Source organism: Nelumbo lutea, chromosome 3 (assembly GCF_056320005.1).
Source record: "Nelumbo lutea isolate HS-2025 chromosome 3, American lotus-T2T, whole genome shotgun sequence".
Lineage (NCBI taxonomy): Eukaryota > Viridiplantae > Streptophyta > Magnoliopsida > Proteales > Nelumbonaceae > Nelumbo > Nelumbo lutea.
The window spans coordinates 101,481,535-101,499,221 of record NC_142686.1 but is presented as its reverse complement, the minus strand read 5'-3'; the positions used below and the strand labels follow the sequence as shown (position 1 = coordinate 101,499,221).

General features: G+C 32.4%; 1 protein-coding gene across 3 annotated transcripts in view; it reads right to left on the bottom strand.

Moving 5' to 3' along the window:
* LOC148867206 (Transducin/WD40 repeat-like superfamily protein) overlaps positions 1–8,904 on the bottom strand; it is a 39,717-nt gene extending 30,813 nt beyond the window's left edge. For 2 of the 3 annotated variants that reach the window (XM_088974859.1, XM_088974860.1), the window contains exons 1-4: positions 8,495–8,873; positions 7,851–7,947; positions 6,931–6,992; positions 746–802 (exon numbers count right to left, since the gene is read on the bottom strand). In XM_088974859.1, the coding sequence (XP_088830985.1) occupies positions 746–802; positions 6,931–6,992; positions 7,851–7,947; positions 8,495–8,605 (327 nt within the window). In that variant the 5' untranslated portion in view covers positions 8,606–8,873. Of the gene's footprint in view, positions 1–745; positions 803–6,930; positions 6,993–7,850; positions 7,948–8,494 lie in introns of all 3 variants that reach the window. The other variant, XM_088974858.1, reaches the window with a different exon arrangement.
* Between the last annotated feature and the right edge of the window lie 8,783 nt (positions 8,905–17,687).

Genomic DNA, 17,687 nt, shown 5'->3' with positions numbered 1-17,687 from the left:
TTTTTATTATATAACATATTATCAAGTCGGGCTCGGGCTCGGGCTCGGCTTTTTTGAGAAATCCCAAGCCCGGCCTGAAAAGGAAGTCAGGCCTGGTATTTTGGGCCCAAGCCCAAGGCTGCAGGCCTAAATTCATGTCCAAGGCCAACTTAGAAAGAGCCGGGCCAGGCCAGCCTGTTGGGCTACCAAGCCCATGAACAGGTCCATTGTCAAGTGCCTCAAAAACTCTCACATTCATTTCCTCTCAAACCAACCAAAGAACTGTTGGTCTCCCACATCTCTACATAACCCTGCCCCTAGAAGTCCTAGGATAAAATCACAAAACCATAACAAATAAAATCATGCTGAAGTCATTTGTGGTGGTAATTATCCTGCTCTCAAAAGAAAAAAAAAAAGCATAAAAAATATGACCCCAGACCCTTGAGGTACAATAACAGGAGATTAGTAGATCACGCACGGTTTCACCATTTAACTGATTTAGATTGGATAAGCCCAATGAGCATCTTATAAACAGCTAGACATGTTTAACTGAGTTCTACTCTTTTTTTTTTCTTTTTTGAGAAAAGGTAATGTTGGTCACATTTACAAACACAGAAATGCCAACAAGAGCTCGAAAGGACACTTTCAGAATGATGGGAAAGGGAAAGAAAGATACAATAGCAATTCATATCATTCAGTATAAACTAAGAAAAACATGTTCACAAGGAAAGATCAAATTCTAGGAGCTGTCATCCACAACAATTACCCGGTTTATCTCATCCTTGTTATAATTGTAACTTTCCAAAGGCTTCCATGAAGATGCCTGCAAAGTGAAATAAGTATGTCATTTAAATGACTGAACTTAGGAGTCGAAAGACATTGAATCTGTCTACCTTCTTCAGAAACCAAATCAACAGTAAACAACTAGATAAGGGCAATAGTTACTACCAACTGGAGGAATAAAATTAACATAGCCTACTGAATCAATCCCTGCTAACATGGTATTAAACATGCAATCATGCATGCATAATGTAAATGGAAGTTAATACCACAGAATAAGACTATTTTTCTGGTTAAAAACAGGATTAAACCCATTAAATTGTGAACAAAGATAAAAGGTGCATTATATAGCATTTTAAAATTATCATCATCATCCATACCTTATCCCAACTATATGGGGTCGGCTACATGAATCATGTTTCGCCAATCCATTCTATTTAAAGCCACATCCCCTGTTAAATTATTAGTACTTAAATCATTTCTTACTACTACCCGTGACCTTTTTTGTCTACCCCTAGTTCTTCTAGCCCCTTCCACTTGTAACAAATCATTTCTTTTAACTAGAGCTGTTGGTGGTCTTCTATGCATGTAACAAAACCATCTTAGTCTACTCTTTCTCATTTTATCACTTATCGAAGATACTCCTAGGTTTCTAAGGATGGCTTCATTCCTAATCCTATTCTTTCTAGTTTTTCCACTCATCCATCTTAACATTCACATTTCTGCCACTCATTTTCTGAACATGTTTCTTGACTCCCCAACACTCTGCTCCACACAACATAGCTGACCTTATAATTTGTTTTGTAGAATTTTCCCTTTAATCTAAATGGTATTCTCCTATCACACAGAAGTCCAAATGCACCTCTCCGTTTTGCCCAACCTGCTCTAATTCTTTGGGTAACATCCTCTTTAATCTCTCCCTTGTTATGAATTATTGAATCAAGGTACCGTGGTCACATTGAATTATCTCTTGGTCTCCAATCCTTAGTCTTAGTGTATCCTGTTTACACTTCTATTATTACTAAACTTACATGCCATATACTCTATTTTGGTCCTACTTATTTTAAAACTTCTTGTTTCTAGGACATTTGTCCATGATCTTAATTTTGCATTTAATCCTTAATTAGTTTCATCAATTAAAACAATGTCACCTGCAAACAACATACACCATGGAACTTCCTCCTGAATATATTTAGATAATTCATCTATGATCAGTGCAAATAGATAAGGGCTAAGTGCTAAACCTTGGTGAAGACCCATTGTAACTGTAAAATCTAAAGTCTTTCCCACTGGTGTTCTAACATTAGTTGTTGCCCCCTCATACATATCCTTAATTAGGCCTATATACCTATTTTAAACCCCTTTATTTTCCAAGACCCAACATACTAGCTCAAGAAACTGGACCAGAAAAGATTCTTATGAATGAAGCTCAGTTCCCAAAACCACCTAGAGTAAAGTCAATAAGTAGAAAATAGAGAACAGAATCCCATCAAGTATTTTGGAAAGTACACTTGAATATTATTTGTCTCTTTCTTAAGATGACAATTTGGTGGCCAGAATTTGGGAAGACTCTAATTCTAATGCAGATACAAAAGGGCCAACAGGGAAAATTATTTGATTAATTGGAAAATAGAACATCTCCAAAGGACAACAGTTAAGCATTAGGTCATTTGAAGTGAATAAGTTCTTGTAGAAAGTAGCAGAGATATGGATGTTGTGATATTGAAAGGTACATGAGTTAAGGAGATAATAGACATGGAAATAGCTATGATCATTAAGTATGGTAGAAGAAATAAAGACTGGGGCAGTAGGGAACATCCTAACCTTTATGGGGTCAAGTTTTGTAATTGAATTAAGTATTTGGATGTTTTTCTTTTATAAAGAAAGATAAAATGCTTAAGTGGGTGAATTTAAAATCTCATCTGTACTCAAATAAATTGAGAAGACATTAATTGAAATTGATAAAGATCAAGAATAGATGAAGAACTATGCAAATACCCATGATCCTCCTACTGATATTTTATTTCTCAAGTAGTTCATATGATAAGGAATTCATTGTGACTCCTTTAATCAGGAAACCATAATTAGTTATCAAATGCAATTGGGAGTTTGGAACACTACTCGCCTGACCTGAATTTGGAATGGTTGGACTAGTTGAGACAAAAGAATCACACTATCAAAATTTACTATCAGAATTGCTATAGATATTTTTGAGTCTCTAAAGTAGCTTCACTGATTTTTTTGGTCCATGTCAAAACACCACTTAAGAAGTCTATTTAAAACTCACAAATTAACAATATGGAACAGTTTATGGTAATTTTTAACTAGGTTATCAAATGGACAAATCAAAATATTCAAAATCTTTAATCAAAATCCAGTTATGCACCAAATTCATAAAGTGCTCAATGTTGAGGTGGATGGTTCAGCTAGGAGTGTAGGAATGGCATTTTTGTATGGCAACTATTCTTCTCTTAAATTTATCAAAATTAAAAAAAAATAAAAAATAAAACTACTCTTCTCTTAAATTTTGTTGAGGTGGATGGTTCAACTAGGAGTGTAGGAATGGCATTTTTGTGTAGGGGGCAAAGTTCCCTAGCCGAAGGGGCCAGGGGCAGACCACTTTCTTTCCCCTTATCTTTTTTTCCCTTCCCTTTGCTTTTCTCTTCTTTTTTTTTTCCTTTTCTTTCTTTCTTTTTCTTTCCCTTCCCTTTCTTTTCTTTTCCTTTCCTTTCCTTTTTTTTTTTTTTTCAGTCTTTTTATATGAGGTGTGCATGAGGTGTATGCCTCAAAGGTGTCAATGCCTCTGGCATACGCCTCAGGGCGTTTTAGGAGTGCCTCGCCCGGAGGCGCGCCTCCAAGCATACGCCTCCAATGCCTTTTAAAACACTAGTAGCAACTACTCTTCTCTTAAATTTTGTTTGAGGATGGAGTTGCATTGTCCTTTTTGTACCAGAGTGCACACCCTCTCATGTACATTTTCTATCCTTAAACAAAATATAAAGTTGAAGAGTTTAGCCTTGCTGATTGAAATGATCATATACACAGGTGAAGTAGAGAGGATTGATCATTGATCTATATTAGGAGTCTTCCTTGCCAGGAGAAATTTTATTTTTATTATGCATCTGCAATTATTTTTATTTTTAGTCCTTGTAGCTTATATTTATCCTTGTCTTTTTCAGGAGAGTCAAATATAGCATTGCTTCTACTCTTTTTCAATGCACTTAACAAATGTTATTATTAGAAAATTAGTAAAAAGAGGGGGAAATGGAACTCTTCATTCATGCTGCTGGTCACTCTTGAAACTACATTTGCCCTTATTGTCCATCTAGGTTTTTGTGAATCAATTTCCAAAATGAAACAACTCAACAGGCTTCTGGTAGACATGCACTTGCTTACCAAACCTTCGTGAATCACTTGAAGTACTCAAATAACAAAGTGAAATGATAGGAATAATTGTAAATACTTTGTATGACAACAGGTTGTCAAAGCACAAACACATGTTCGAAGAGATACAAGTTACAAGGAAGAAGACAAAGAGACATTTAAACCAATTGTCCTACTAACCAACTAGAATTAAAATTAAATTACCTTAAATAATTAAGTTAAAACAATAAATAGTAAAGCAGTAAAAAGATCGTGCATAGCACAATGCACACACATATGTATGAAAATGCCATTTCGACATTGATGGCTTGGCTTAGTGCGTTCTCACATGCGTGAAAAGCACCCATGACATTTGAGGAAAATGTATAGTGTATCCTCTGATGGAACCCTATCCATAAGGAGAGAAAGTTAATTAATTAGGAGGACCTCACCTCTTTTCCCCAACAATATGGGACTGAGAGCCTCCCCATGTAACTATAAGAGGTTAAGACAAAAGGACAAGATATTAAATACCATCAAAGTACAAAGAAACAAACAAGAGATAAAAAGATAATAAGGGCAAGAAGGACAAAACACATAAAAGAGAGGGAGAGAAAGATTCATGTATTTTGAATCTTCTCTCCAAACAACAATAAACACAACAATGATTTCAGCTTCCGAAGGAAATAAAGGAGGAACTCCGAGAGGCACGTAACTCACTTTCAAAAATGATTTACATAGACACACTTCATTAAGAATTGGAATGCCCCCATCTTCTGTGAGGGTGGAGAGAAAATTTTGTTTAGGAATTTAAAGGCGTTGGTGAAGAAATTTGAGCTTATCTCTAATCTGAAAATCAATCTTGATAAGAGTTGCATAGCAGGAATCAACTTGGAGGAAGAGGAACTGAACTTTGCCGCAAATATTTTAGAGTGTCCTATTGCTACTTGGCCATTGACCTACCTAGGACTTCCTCTAGGTGCAAACCTCAAGGAAAGCAGATTCTAGAACCCCATAGTGAAGAGATGTGCAAAGAAATTGGCAGCTTGGAGGAGGAATTATGTATCTTTGGGAGGAAGGATTACTCTGATCAAATCCATGGTTGCTAACCTTCCAATCTATTTCCTATCAGTGTTTAGAATCCCCCAAAAAGAAGCCAAGAAAATTGAGAAGATTATGAGAGATTTTTAGTGGGAGCTAGGTGACGGAAGGAAAGATCATTTGATCCCTCCTGTTTTACTTGGCCAAAGAAGAGAGGGAGGATAATGTGGAGATTTTTTTTTTTTTTTGAAAGGTAGTGTAACGTTATTCAAAACAACAACTCAATTACAGACTGAAATCAGACCCAAGAAGGCAGTCTGAAAAACACCCGGGTTACAATCTCCACCAGGAGCAAGACTGAAACAAATCTCCACCAGTCAGGTTACAATCTCCACCAGGAGGATAATGTGGAGATGTGTTGGAGCAGCCTTGATTTGGACCATTTGGGAAGAGATAAATGCAAGAATCTTCTTAGAGAATGAGAGAAGCAAGGAAGAAATAGGATTTGTGTAATGGTTAGGGTGACCCACTGGATCAAGACTTTGGAGTTGTTCTCCCAGTTCTCTTTAGATGATATCTGGAGGAATTGGGAAGTAGTTGCTAAAAGCTCTAAGAGAAAGGATAGAGTGGAGGTGGTCTGGATACCACCAATTGAAGGTTTTGTTAAACTGAAATTTGATGGGAGTAGCCGGGGTAATCCAGGCCCTTCTGGAATTGAAGGGGTGGTGATGGAGTAGGTAAACTTATAGCACTTTTTTCTGGCCCTGTGGGTATGGGTGCCTATTTCAAAGCTGAACTGTGTGCTGCAATTCAAAGGGTGCAGATAGTTAGTGAGCTAAACTTGACAAATGTGGTGATAGAAGGGGACTCAAAAGTGGTGGTAGAATGGCTGAGAAATCCAGAGTCTATAATTCGGTGCTACATGATTGAAGTGAAAAAGTTTACATGGCTAACTAGGAATATGAATTTAAGGATACAATGGGTAAGGAGATCAGCAAATGGGATGGCGGATGCTTTGGCTAAGCAAGGGGTGAACAGGTCTATTTTATTCAGGGCACAATTGTAATGTGTTTTCTTTTTGTATGAGAGGTAGCAGCTTGTGCCTCTCTAAGGGATGATTGTAAAGATTTTACATAAAGTCTTTTAATAAAACTCAAATTATTCATCAAAAGAAAAAGGAAAGCCACAATAGAAGCCTCCACACCAGGAGGAACACAAAACCCCAGATCCCAGTCCACTCAACATGATCAACCACCCCTGGCTAAGGCTACATAAAAATATCTCACCAAAGCTGCTTACGAGCTCTTCCTTCCAAACAATCTCATACCTCTATACAGCCAAATAAATAATGCCTTCAAGCTTTTAAAGGAGTAGAATGCATTCATCAACTTCAATGTTTACTGTTAAGAATGGGTCTCCAGCAAAGGAGACACACTGGAACTTACTCCCTTTTGTAATACAGTAGAGCCTTTTTAATGGAAAATTGTCTTTTGAACATCAATTTGAAAGATTTTCAAGGTTTGAATTTTGAGCATTTGCAAAATCAATGTAAGTTTATCATCTTCTCTTGTTTTTATGTATAAAGGACAACTCACATTAAATAACACTGATAAGACTTCAGTCCAAAGATCTGGAAACTAATCAACAGAAAAAAGTAAAGGGGCCAACAATTAAACAGGTAAAAAAAATTACATATAGGCACTTTATTAACAATCAAAGGACCATAAGAAGCAAACTGAAATTTTATGTTAAGGAATGTATAATTACCAAATGCACATCAAAACACATGACTTCTGCTCCTGAAGACGCATAGAGAACATCTTCGTTTCCTGCCTCAGGGAATGACAACTCAGTCAAAGAAAACCATTCTTAGCCTATTTCTCAACCTTTTAACTTTACAATATGGGAAAGAGGTAGATGATTCAAAGTGAAAGGGGGGGAGCATATTATGGTAATAACATTTATATTCTCACAATTCTATGCATTTATTGAGTCTTTCTTCCCTTTTTTTTTATAAGTATCTTTCTTCCCATTAAATAGCTGTAATGGTTAGGAAATACCATAACACTTCCTAAATTTTAATGGGTTCTGAACATATTCTTTCATGCAAACCTTATAGTTGCCTAAATATATTTGACCTATAAGCATTAATGCAGAAAGCACACAAGCAGCTTAAACCATTTGTCATTGATAGCTCATGATCCAGAAACATGTAACCATACAAAACCAATGAATAAGATAAGAAAAGGTATCAAGTTTCAATTTTCATTTATCCCCAAAAGCATATGTGGAACAAGTTCTCACAGTATGATCTCCGCCCAAGATTTGGAAACAGACACTAGCATATATATTTCACAGATGTGAAGTTTAAAGAGAACAGACAAAGGTAATTACCCAATGTGAGACCCAACCATCTGAGGTCTTGGGAGGAGTAGACTGAGTAAAGTCCTAACCTTGGATTTTTTTTTTTTTTTATTGCTCAAAGTGGCCACCCTGAGACTCGAATCTGCCTTCTCACCCTTCCCAGCCCAAGATTTTACCATTAAACCAAGTAATGGCCCCTTAGAGAGAATAGACAAGTTTTGCGAAAACTAATCTTGAATTCCACATAAAAAAGGTATACTTGAAATTAATTAAGCGTGGCTGCTGGAAAGAAGGAACAAATTTACATATAACAAAACACTTACCTGGCTTGAAACACATAGCTGAAATAGGTTTCTTCCCTAGATCCATGGTAAATAAAACATCTTTGCAACGCATATCAAACCAGCAAATGCAACCATCCTGTTTCCATCAGATTATAGAACTAAATTAAAGTGAAACAAAATTTTCTCTTGACATAATCATTGAGGTTACAGTAATCTTTCTTTGTTTTTTAATTGAAAAGGTCATGAACATGATAAGAAGATGCACCGTGCTTAACCGACTACAGCATGCTTGTTATTCATATAGAGCCAATAAACAAAACACGGGCTCATCTACAAGTCTCATGAAAAAGCGCATTCATCCAACAAGATGGCCTATGAGGACATGACTCTATGATACAAGCAATTTCTTAAAGTCGCACATGCATAGTTTCCGAGCTTAATTCGATTGAAAATTTATAATATTAAATTACAGGCATCTGGACTTTATTGCAATTCTTGAGCATAACATTAAATGTTTTCTTTTCCCATAGAACAAGTTTTAGACATAAGAAATGGTTGTGTAGTCGAGGAAAATGACTAGAGAACAGAGGGGCATGCCCAGCCTAGAAATCTGCAAGTTCATTTTCTTGATATAAGTTATAAGTGAATGCATTAAACGAAGGAAGAGAGAAATAAAATGGTACCTCGCCGGAGGTGGCGACGACACCAGGCCTGTCACGGGAGGCGATGCAGCACGTCACAGTTCCCTTGTGGCCTCTCAATCGTCTGGGCTTCATGGTTTGCTCGGTGGTCATGGCTGATTCCCTTCTACCGGTTTTCTGCCGTTAGCTTTTTGACTCCTTATTCTTCGCGGGTTCTCGAATTCGACTATGCTACCGGGAAAAAGCTTATAACCAATCAATCGGTCATTCGGTCTTTCCTTCCTTGATGGGCTGATGGACGATGGCCCATTCATTACGATTTACGATTTTTTTTTTTTGTGGAATTTCATTAATTGGTTCAATATAACTGGAATTTCATTAATTGGTTCTCCACTAGTTGTGATTCTCTACTGGTGAGTTCTTTTTTTTAACTTCATCGATAGGTTTTTATAATATTCGCCGGTGAACAAGAACTCATCGATGAGTTCTTTGTTTTAAGGGTAAAATACAAAAACCTCCCCTGAGTTTTCATTTTAATAGAAGTCTTCCTGTACTTTTTAGAAAACATGCAATTACCTCCCTTCCTCGGTTGAAAAGCCAATTTAATGTGCCTGTTTTTTTAAATGCCTATTTTGCCCTTATGCCTATCTATTTAGATATAAATTTATTAAGACACCCTCCAAAACACTATTCATTTTCTTTGAGAACTGAGAACCAAATCCGCTAGTCTTCTCTCTCAAGTTTGTTTCAGTCTTTTGTTTGCCATATCCATTGCATACCCATGGCCTTAATCAATTCTAGAGTCTCCTTAGCGTGTCTTGAAAATGTTTTAGTGGATTGGCAACGGTACGGAACCCACCATTGTAGTAAACGGAAGCATTTGAGTATAATTTTTGGAGATCAAGTTCTCTGTAATCAAGGATCTTCTATGCTTCTAGTAAGCAATAATGAAGATCTAAATCCCCTCTGTGCTTCGAGCATCTTTTCTACTTTTCAAGCAAGATCTAAATCCGCCCTGTGCTCTTTAATCAAGTGCTCTGTAATCAATATTTCGTCAAAATTTAGAACACCATAATCAAATTAACACATATAGATGAAATTAAAAAATTTTGAATTACCCGTGTAATTGAGAGTATAAGACGAACCATTACAACCACAAGCCTTGACACCAAGCTTGAGAAACTAGCTTTGTCATTTCTCTAATACATGGCGTATTCTAATGATTACAACGTCCATTAGAATAAGTATTTGTTACAGCTCTGGACCAACATGTAAATATTCTTTCTAGCTATTTTTACCCTTGCTTTGATCTGCTCCAACTATGATCCTTTTTGTAGTCTTATCACTAGTTACTACATTCCAAGAGAAAATACATTTTGCTGTCAAAAACTCTCAAAACCAACCAAAGTCCAACTGTTTAGAAGATGATTCTCACCTTTGCTCGGTTGATGGGTCGAAGAAGAATCATCTTTGCCACTGAAGTCAAAGCCCATGAGATTGGAGATGGTGTCAAATTCCGATTAGAGGTCTTGCAACGCCAAATTATGACTATGCTTCACATCAATGAAATCAGAGATGATAGCTCTTCTGTACATATTTGGTTCAGATAGAGAAACAAATATCAAAATCAAATAAACCTAGAGTGGTTCCACCACACACGCCTTTCATTTATAATGCATCCGTTATACTAACATCCCTGAACCATCCATCCAATAATACTAAAAACGAACAAAATCGTAACTTTGCTTTTTCTTTTTGGGGCAAGCATCTCTAATGGAGGGCAAATGAAAGGAGGGGGCATGTTTTGAAAATTTAATCAAGGACATTTTTGTCTTTTACATGAGAGAAGACTAGCAACTCTGGTCCTGAGTTCTGGAGAAAAAAATAAAGTGTTTTGAATGATATTTTAATAAATCTACATCTAGGTATAAGGGCAAAATAGGCATTTAAAAAAAGCACATTAAATCGGCTTTTCAACTAAGAAAGGGAGGTAGTTGCATGTTTTCTAAAAAGTACAGGGGAGGTTTTTGTTAAAGTGAGAAGACACAAGGAAGGTTTTTTATGATTGTGAGAAAGCTCGGGGGAGGTTTTTGTTAAAGTGAGAAGACACAAGGAAGGTTTTTTATGATTGTGAGAAAGCTCAGGGGAGGTTTTTGTATTTTACCCTTGTTTTAAACCCAAGTGGAATTTCTTTTTTTTTTTAAAAAAAAGCAAAACTGCAACCAAAACTCAAGCCATCAATGGTCATTGTGTTCCATTTAGGCTACATTTGGCATTCCTTATTTTAAGGATTTATGTCCTTTTTGCTGTTAAAAATTCATTGCTGATAGGGGCATTGTAAGTGCAAAAATGAGATAAATCCTTAAAACAAGGGATACCAAATGCAGCCTTAAAGGTATTTATGCCAATGCATTGGAAAAAGAATGATATATTGGCTGGCATAAAGCACTTACTTCCTCAGCGATAAAATTCTGTTAGTTTGTCTTTTCCAAATTTATGAACAAAAAATGCCCTTGGATGGGTGGATATTCCATTTTGTTTGAGCAAGATCTCAGTGTTCATTTTAAAACCTCAAGGTATATTGAACAAGAACTCACCATTCTAAGACAGCCATGCTGTTTTGTCTTTAAAACAAAGAAAACACTTTGTCCAAACCATAACAGAACTGGCATTCTCTACTTGTGAGTTCTTTGTTTGAAGGAAACATTCTATTTGTCTTTCTTTGGTTCTTTATGAAAATTTAAAAGAAGATAGAGGATGAAAGAGTCATGGGGTGAGATGTGCGGACATGGTGGGCCCCAATCTCATGGTGAGATGTGCAGAGATAGTTTTTGTTGTGCATAGATCTTAGCTCTCACCTTAGGGCTTGAACTTTCAAAGTCCAACTCTATTAGCTAACGTTACAACAAGGGGTAAGGTTACAAAAACTGCCCATGTTTTGACTTTCTTTAGGCACTATTCACACAGTAGTGAAGAAATTTTATTCTTTTTTGAATTTTCTATTTCCTTATTCCATGTCATTTTTTAAACAATCAATTAGATTCTCTCTCTCTCTCTCTCCCTCTCTCTCTCTCTCATTCCCAATAACCTAAATAATATCATCTCCTAAAATTTCTCCTAAACTACCTCCCCCACTATTCCTCACTTTCTCCTAAATTATCTTCAATTTAATAGAGATTCTCTCCTAAATGATCTCTAATCGTATTTATCCTCTCCCCCACTTTTTATCTATATCTATCTGAAAAACGTTTGACGATCAATCCCCATTAGGTCATTATGATTTATCATATCACCACCCCTGCACCCATCAACCAAATAGGAGAAATAGCAAGTGGTAAAGAGATTTAAAACTTCTATGATTCTATCCTCAAACTCGGAGTTCGATAGCCAATGTCAATACTTCCAACCTCCCACACCTACACACAAACAAAAGTCCAGTAGTTTCTCTCTAGGTTTCTAGAGTTTCCCTCTCTCTTGGACCTAAGAGAGTCTTCGTCTCAGGGTTTCCTTGGTTACTTCTCTTTGTCCACCCTCTGTTGTCCTTCTTCTATCTTCAGTTGTTTTGGGGGTGACTCCCCTCAAGGAGTTACCCCCATCCCCTTTCTTTTCTTCTCCCTCTCTCCTCTCCTCTCCGTTCTCCACTTCTCCCTTTCCTTCACTCCTTGCTCTCTCCTTGATTTTCTTGTTCCACTTCTCGTTCTTTTCTCTCACCCATTCTTCTCATTTATCTTTTGTTTTTTCTTTTTGTTCTTTTATGCAGGGATTTTGATACAAGAGGCTAGCTCTTCCATGAAGAAATTGGTGTTGGGTGATGGTCTTCATCGCTTCTTTGGCTTTCACCGTTAGTGGCTATTTCCAAAGTGTATTTCACCGGCGGTTACAGTTTCAGGTGGCTCCAATTTCTTGGTGCAGTTGTTACTGTCCTTATCCCTCACTTTTGATGGTTGGAGATGCACTCAATTGTTTCTTCTGTTGGTGCGAGTCGTTATTAGCTTTCACACAAGTTTCTTAGTTTGAATGAAATATGATTCTTGCCTTCAAAATAACTCTAAAAAAAGTTGGAATTAAAAAAATTAAAAATTATTTAACATTCTCATGAAATTATATAATAACTTTAAAATATTTATTGAAAACACAAAAAATAGTTATACTCTCTCTCTCTCCCACACGTTCCCAATAACCTAAATATTATCTTCTCCTAAACTCCCTCCCCCACTATCCCTCACTTTCTCACGAAATTATATAATTAAAAAATTATTGTTTTCCAGATTATTCAATTTAAATGTTATTCAAATAAATAATTATTTAACATTAAGAAAATAAAGAATTGTTTAAATATTTCAATAACTAAATATCAAAATAACAAAATATTAAAAATATCTAAATAATTATATAACAAAATATTAATATTATGTAATAACTTTAAAATAATGAAAATTTTATATATTTTATATATTACTTAATTATTTAAATAAGTAGATATTTTAACAAACGAAATATTTAACATAACTAGATATTAAATAGTTAAAATAATGAATTTATGTAATAAATATAAAAAATTTCTTAAAATTAGAAAAATAATTATAAATAGTTAGTATTTTAAAATTTAAATAATGATATTATTTAAATAACTAAATAATGTTGCAAATAACTAACTTCACTTATATCAATTAGTAATTCTAGAAAATAACTTTTAAAAAATTAAGTTTATTACTAATAATTTTAAAATCTTAATCTATACTTATTATATATTTATATATACTAAAATAAATACTTGTTGTATTTCAAGTAATTATTTTTTTGTGATAAATATATTTTCAATAATTGTGTATAAATATATTTTTGTTTTGTTATTTAATAGAAAATTTCCAATAATTATTAGAGATTAAACTATTGTTATTTAACTTTTTAAGTTTAATTTATTGTACTTACTATATTTTTCTTATAATTTATTGATTAATATTTATTAAAGATTAAAATATTATTTGAGATTACAATATTTATTGACTAATTTAATATATTTTTAGTATTTTTTGTAATTATTGTTATTTATTGTATTTTATTACCTATATATTTTCAATAATTGTGTATTTTTGCTATAAATTTTCAATAATTATTGGAGATTAAACTATTTTTATTTATTAGAGATTAGACTATGAATTTAGCTAAAATTAGGAGTGTTCACGAGTTGGTTTGGTTCGATTGTAGGCTGTTTGGCCAACCAAATCGACCTTGTTAGGTTGGGGAGTTGATCACCCGAAACTAGGGATGCAAATAGATTGGATCATATTCGAATCAAGGTATCCAAATTCGATCCAATACTGGTAATTGCAGATCCTGAATATGATACGCATGGATCTGAATTTGAATCTGATGAGAAAGATGGATTTTTGGATATAATTCAATCTAGTTTCATTTAAAAAAAATCAATAAATTATTAAAATGAAAAATAAAATATAACAATTTAAATAAAGAAAAACAAAATCTACATGTATCTCTTCAACTATTTTCATCATATATATACATGTTTTTATAAAAATAAATAAATAATATAACAAATTTATAAATATATATATATCAGATCGAATCTTATCCAATCAGATAGGGGCCGAGTGATATGAATTTGACTCAATTTCTGATTAGATCCTATTATTTGATCCAATATGAAGATTCGAAATGGGGCTACCTAAATCCAAAAATATAAGATCAGACTTTGGATCGGATCATGATTTGACCCATTTGCACCCCTACCCAAAACCAACTAACCATTACTAAAATCCGCCCAACTCGGGTTGCATCAGTTTGAGTTGATTTTCGGTTTGGTTAGTCGGTTCAAAAGATTTAAACTTAAAAAAGTGAAAATTAAATCCATGATATAAAATACCTTAGACTCGAAAATATGGGAATTCTTCCACTTTCTCGTATTAAAAAAAATATTATATATATATGGTCAGGTCGTTCAATTTTGGTCAATTTACAAATGGCCAAAGCAAAACTTATCTAACCTGGTCAAGTTGGGAATTTGTTGAACCAAAGCCAATTAGAAATACTAGAAAACGAACCAACTCGAGTCGAGTTGGTTGGTAGGGCTCTTCACGGGTCGGGTTGGGTCGCTTTACTGGCATTTTTTCAACCGACCCGACCTGGTCGGTTTACCTAGAAATGAAACCAAAACCGACCATGTACTATGTAAAACCAACCTGGTCGGTCTGAGTTAGTCTAGGTTGGTTTTGTGAATGATTCTCTCGGTATGAATGATAAAGGATTCAAGTCTAAGAAGCGAAGGTTGGGTGCCTAGAAATTAAAAATGATTTGATGGATTAAAGCTGAAATTTTATACATAATATGTATATTATAATATGTATAATATATATATATATATATATATATATATATATATATATATATTTCCACAAATATATATTAAAACTGAAATATATATATATATAATATCTGAATTATATTATATATATAATATATATCTAAGTTGGATCGGGTCGGTTCGGTTTTGGTTTTCACACATGAAAACCGAAACCAAACTGAACTATGCTTTTTTTGTAACCCGAAACCGACCGGTGCTGAAGAAAAATCGGCCCACTCGGGTTGGATTGGATCGGGTTGGTCGGTTTGGTCGGTTTGAGTCTTGTTATGAACAACCCTATTGGTTGGTTTCATCAATATGATAAACATTACTAGCTGAAATTAATTATTGTTATTTTTGTGTTGTAAAAAAATATTAATAGTAGTATATAAGGGAAAATCTATGATGTGGGAAAGATATGGTATCGAAAGAGTTTTGACCAATGGAAATCCACCCATGAATTTTTGATAAATAACACTTATTGGCTTCCACGTTTATGATACCACTTGATTGGTCAAAAAATTTTCAGATATCATATCTTTTCTACATCATTATCGAATTCAAAATATAAATAATTATTAATTATTTAAAAATAAAAAATATAAAACAAATTGTGTACACTTATGTGTTTATATTATTTAGCTTTCGCTTAACAAATCTCATGCATCACATGGGTCCCTGCTAGTATATATATTAAAAGAAGGAAGTCTAGTAACTTTCTCATTCTTTTGAAATATTTATTTATTTTTTCTATATCATTTTAAAACAACCAATGAGATGCTCTCCTTTCTCATAAAAAATTACCTAAAATCTCTCTCTCTCTCTCTCTCTCTTGTACGTTCCAAATAACCTAAATAATCTCCTCTCCTAAAATTTCTCTTAAACTACCACCCCCATTTTCTCCTAAATTATCTATAATTTCTATTTATCCTCTCCCCTCACTTTTTATCTATATCTATCTAAAGAAAGTTTGAATCACAAAGTTAATGAATTATTTAAATATTCTAAATAAATTATATAATAAATTTAAAATATTTATTAAAAACAAAAAATAATTATGATAGATTTAATAATATTCATATTAATAATAATTTTAAATTTTTACAAAATTCATCACAAAATTATGTACTAAAATATAAATTATGATTTTCCCAATTATTCATTTTAAATATTGTTCAAATAATAAAAATTTATCATTAAAAAATAAAGTATTATTTAAATATTTCAATAACTAAATATCTTAAATAACAAAATACTAAAAGTAGATAAATAATTATATGACAAAATATTTAATATTATGTAATAATTTTAAAATAAATAAAATTCAAATAAAAAATTAATTATTTTATATATTAACTAAATATTTAAATAACTAAATGTTTTAAAATACAAAATATTTAACATAACTAGGTTTTAATTAAATAGGTAAAATACCAAAATTATATAGTAAATTTAAAAAAAATCTTAAAAGTAGAAAAATAGTTATAGCATAATATTCAAATTAATAATAATTTAATATTTTACAAAAGTAATAATGAAATTATGTAATAATAGCATAAATTATAGTTTCACGGATTATTAACTTCTATAAATAATTAATGTTTTAAAATTTAAATAATTATATTGTTTAAATAACTAAATAATATTGTAAATAACTAATTTCACTTATATCAATTAATAATTATAGAAAATAACTTTCAAAAAATTAATATTTACTAAGAATAATTTTAAAATCTTAATTTTTATTTATTATATATTTATATATACTAAAATTCATATCTATTGTAGTTTTAGTAATTATTTATAGTTTTTTGTGATAAATATATCTTCAATAATTATGCATAAATATATTTTTGTTTTGTTATTTAACATAAAATTTTCAACAATTATTGGAGATTAAACTATTGTTATTTAACTTTTTAAATTTAATTTATTGTGCTTATTGTATTTATGTTATAATTTATTGATTAATATTTATTAGACATTTAAACTATTATTTGATATTACACTATTTATTGACTAATTTAATATATTTTTAGTATTAGATGTATTTTTGTAATTGTTGTTTTTTTGTTAGTTTATTATTGTATTTTCGTTATCAATATATTTCCGATAATTGTGTGTTTTTGCTATAAATTTTCAATAATTATTGGAGATTAAATTATTGTTATTTATTAGAGATTAGACTATTAATTTAGCTGAAATTAGAAGTGTTAACATGTTGGTTTAGTTTGGTTGTAGGTTGTTTGGCCAACCAGATCGACGTGGTCAACTCGAAGAGTTGGTCACTTGAAACCGACTAACCATTAGTGAAAATTGGCCAACTATGGTTGTATCAATTTGGATCAGTTCTTGGTTTGTTTGGTTGGTTCAAAATATTTAAACTTAAAAAAATCAAATTTAAATTAAAAAAATTACAATGGCATTATTAAATAATAAATTTTAAAATTAAGTTTATGTTATAAAATATTTTATGCTAAGAAATATGGGAATTTACTTTCTCATATTAAAAAATATATTTAATATATATATATATATATATATATATATATATATTTATTTATAATTTAATAATTTGATTTTGGTTAGTGTACAAAAATGACCAAAGCAAAACTAATCCAAAACTGATTGAAAATATTAGAAAACCAATCGACTCGAGTCGAATGAATTAATTTTATCAGTTTGATGAAAAAACCTAACTAAAATAAATTATTTTTATATTATAAAAAATTATTAAAAATAATATATAAAATATAAATAATTATTAATTATTTAAAAAGAAAAAATATAAAATAATCTCTCCGCGGAAAAGACAAAATGGGACCATGAAAATACAGGTCCAATTGCTTTGTCTTTTCATGGGTTCCGGTTCCG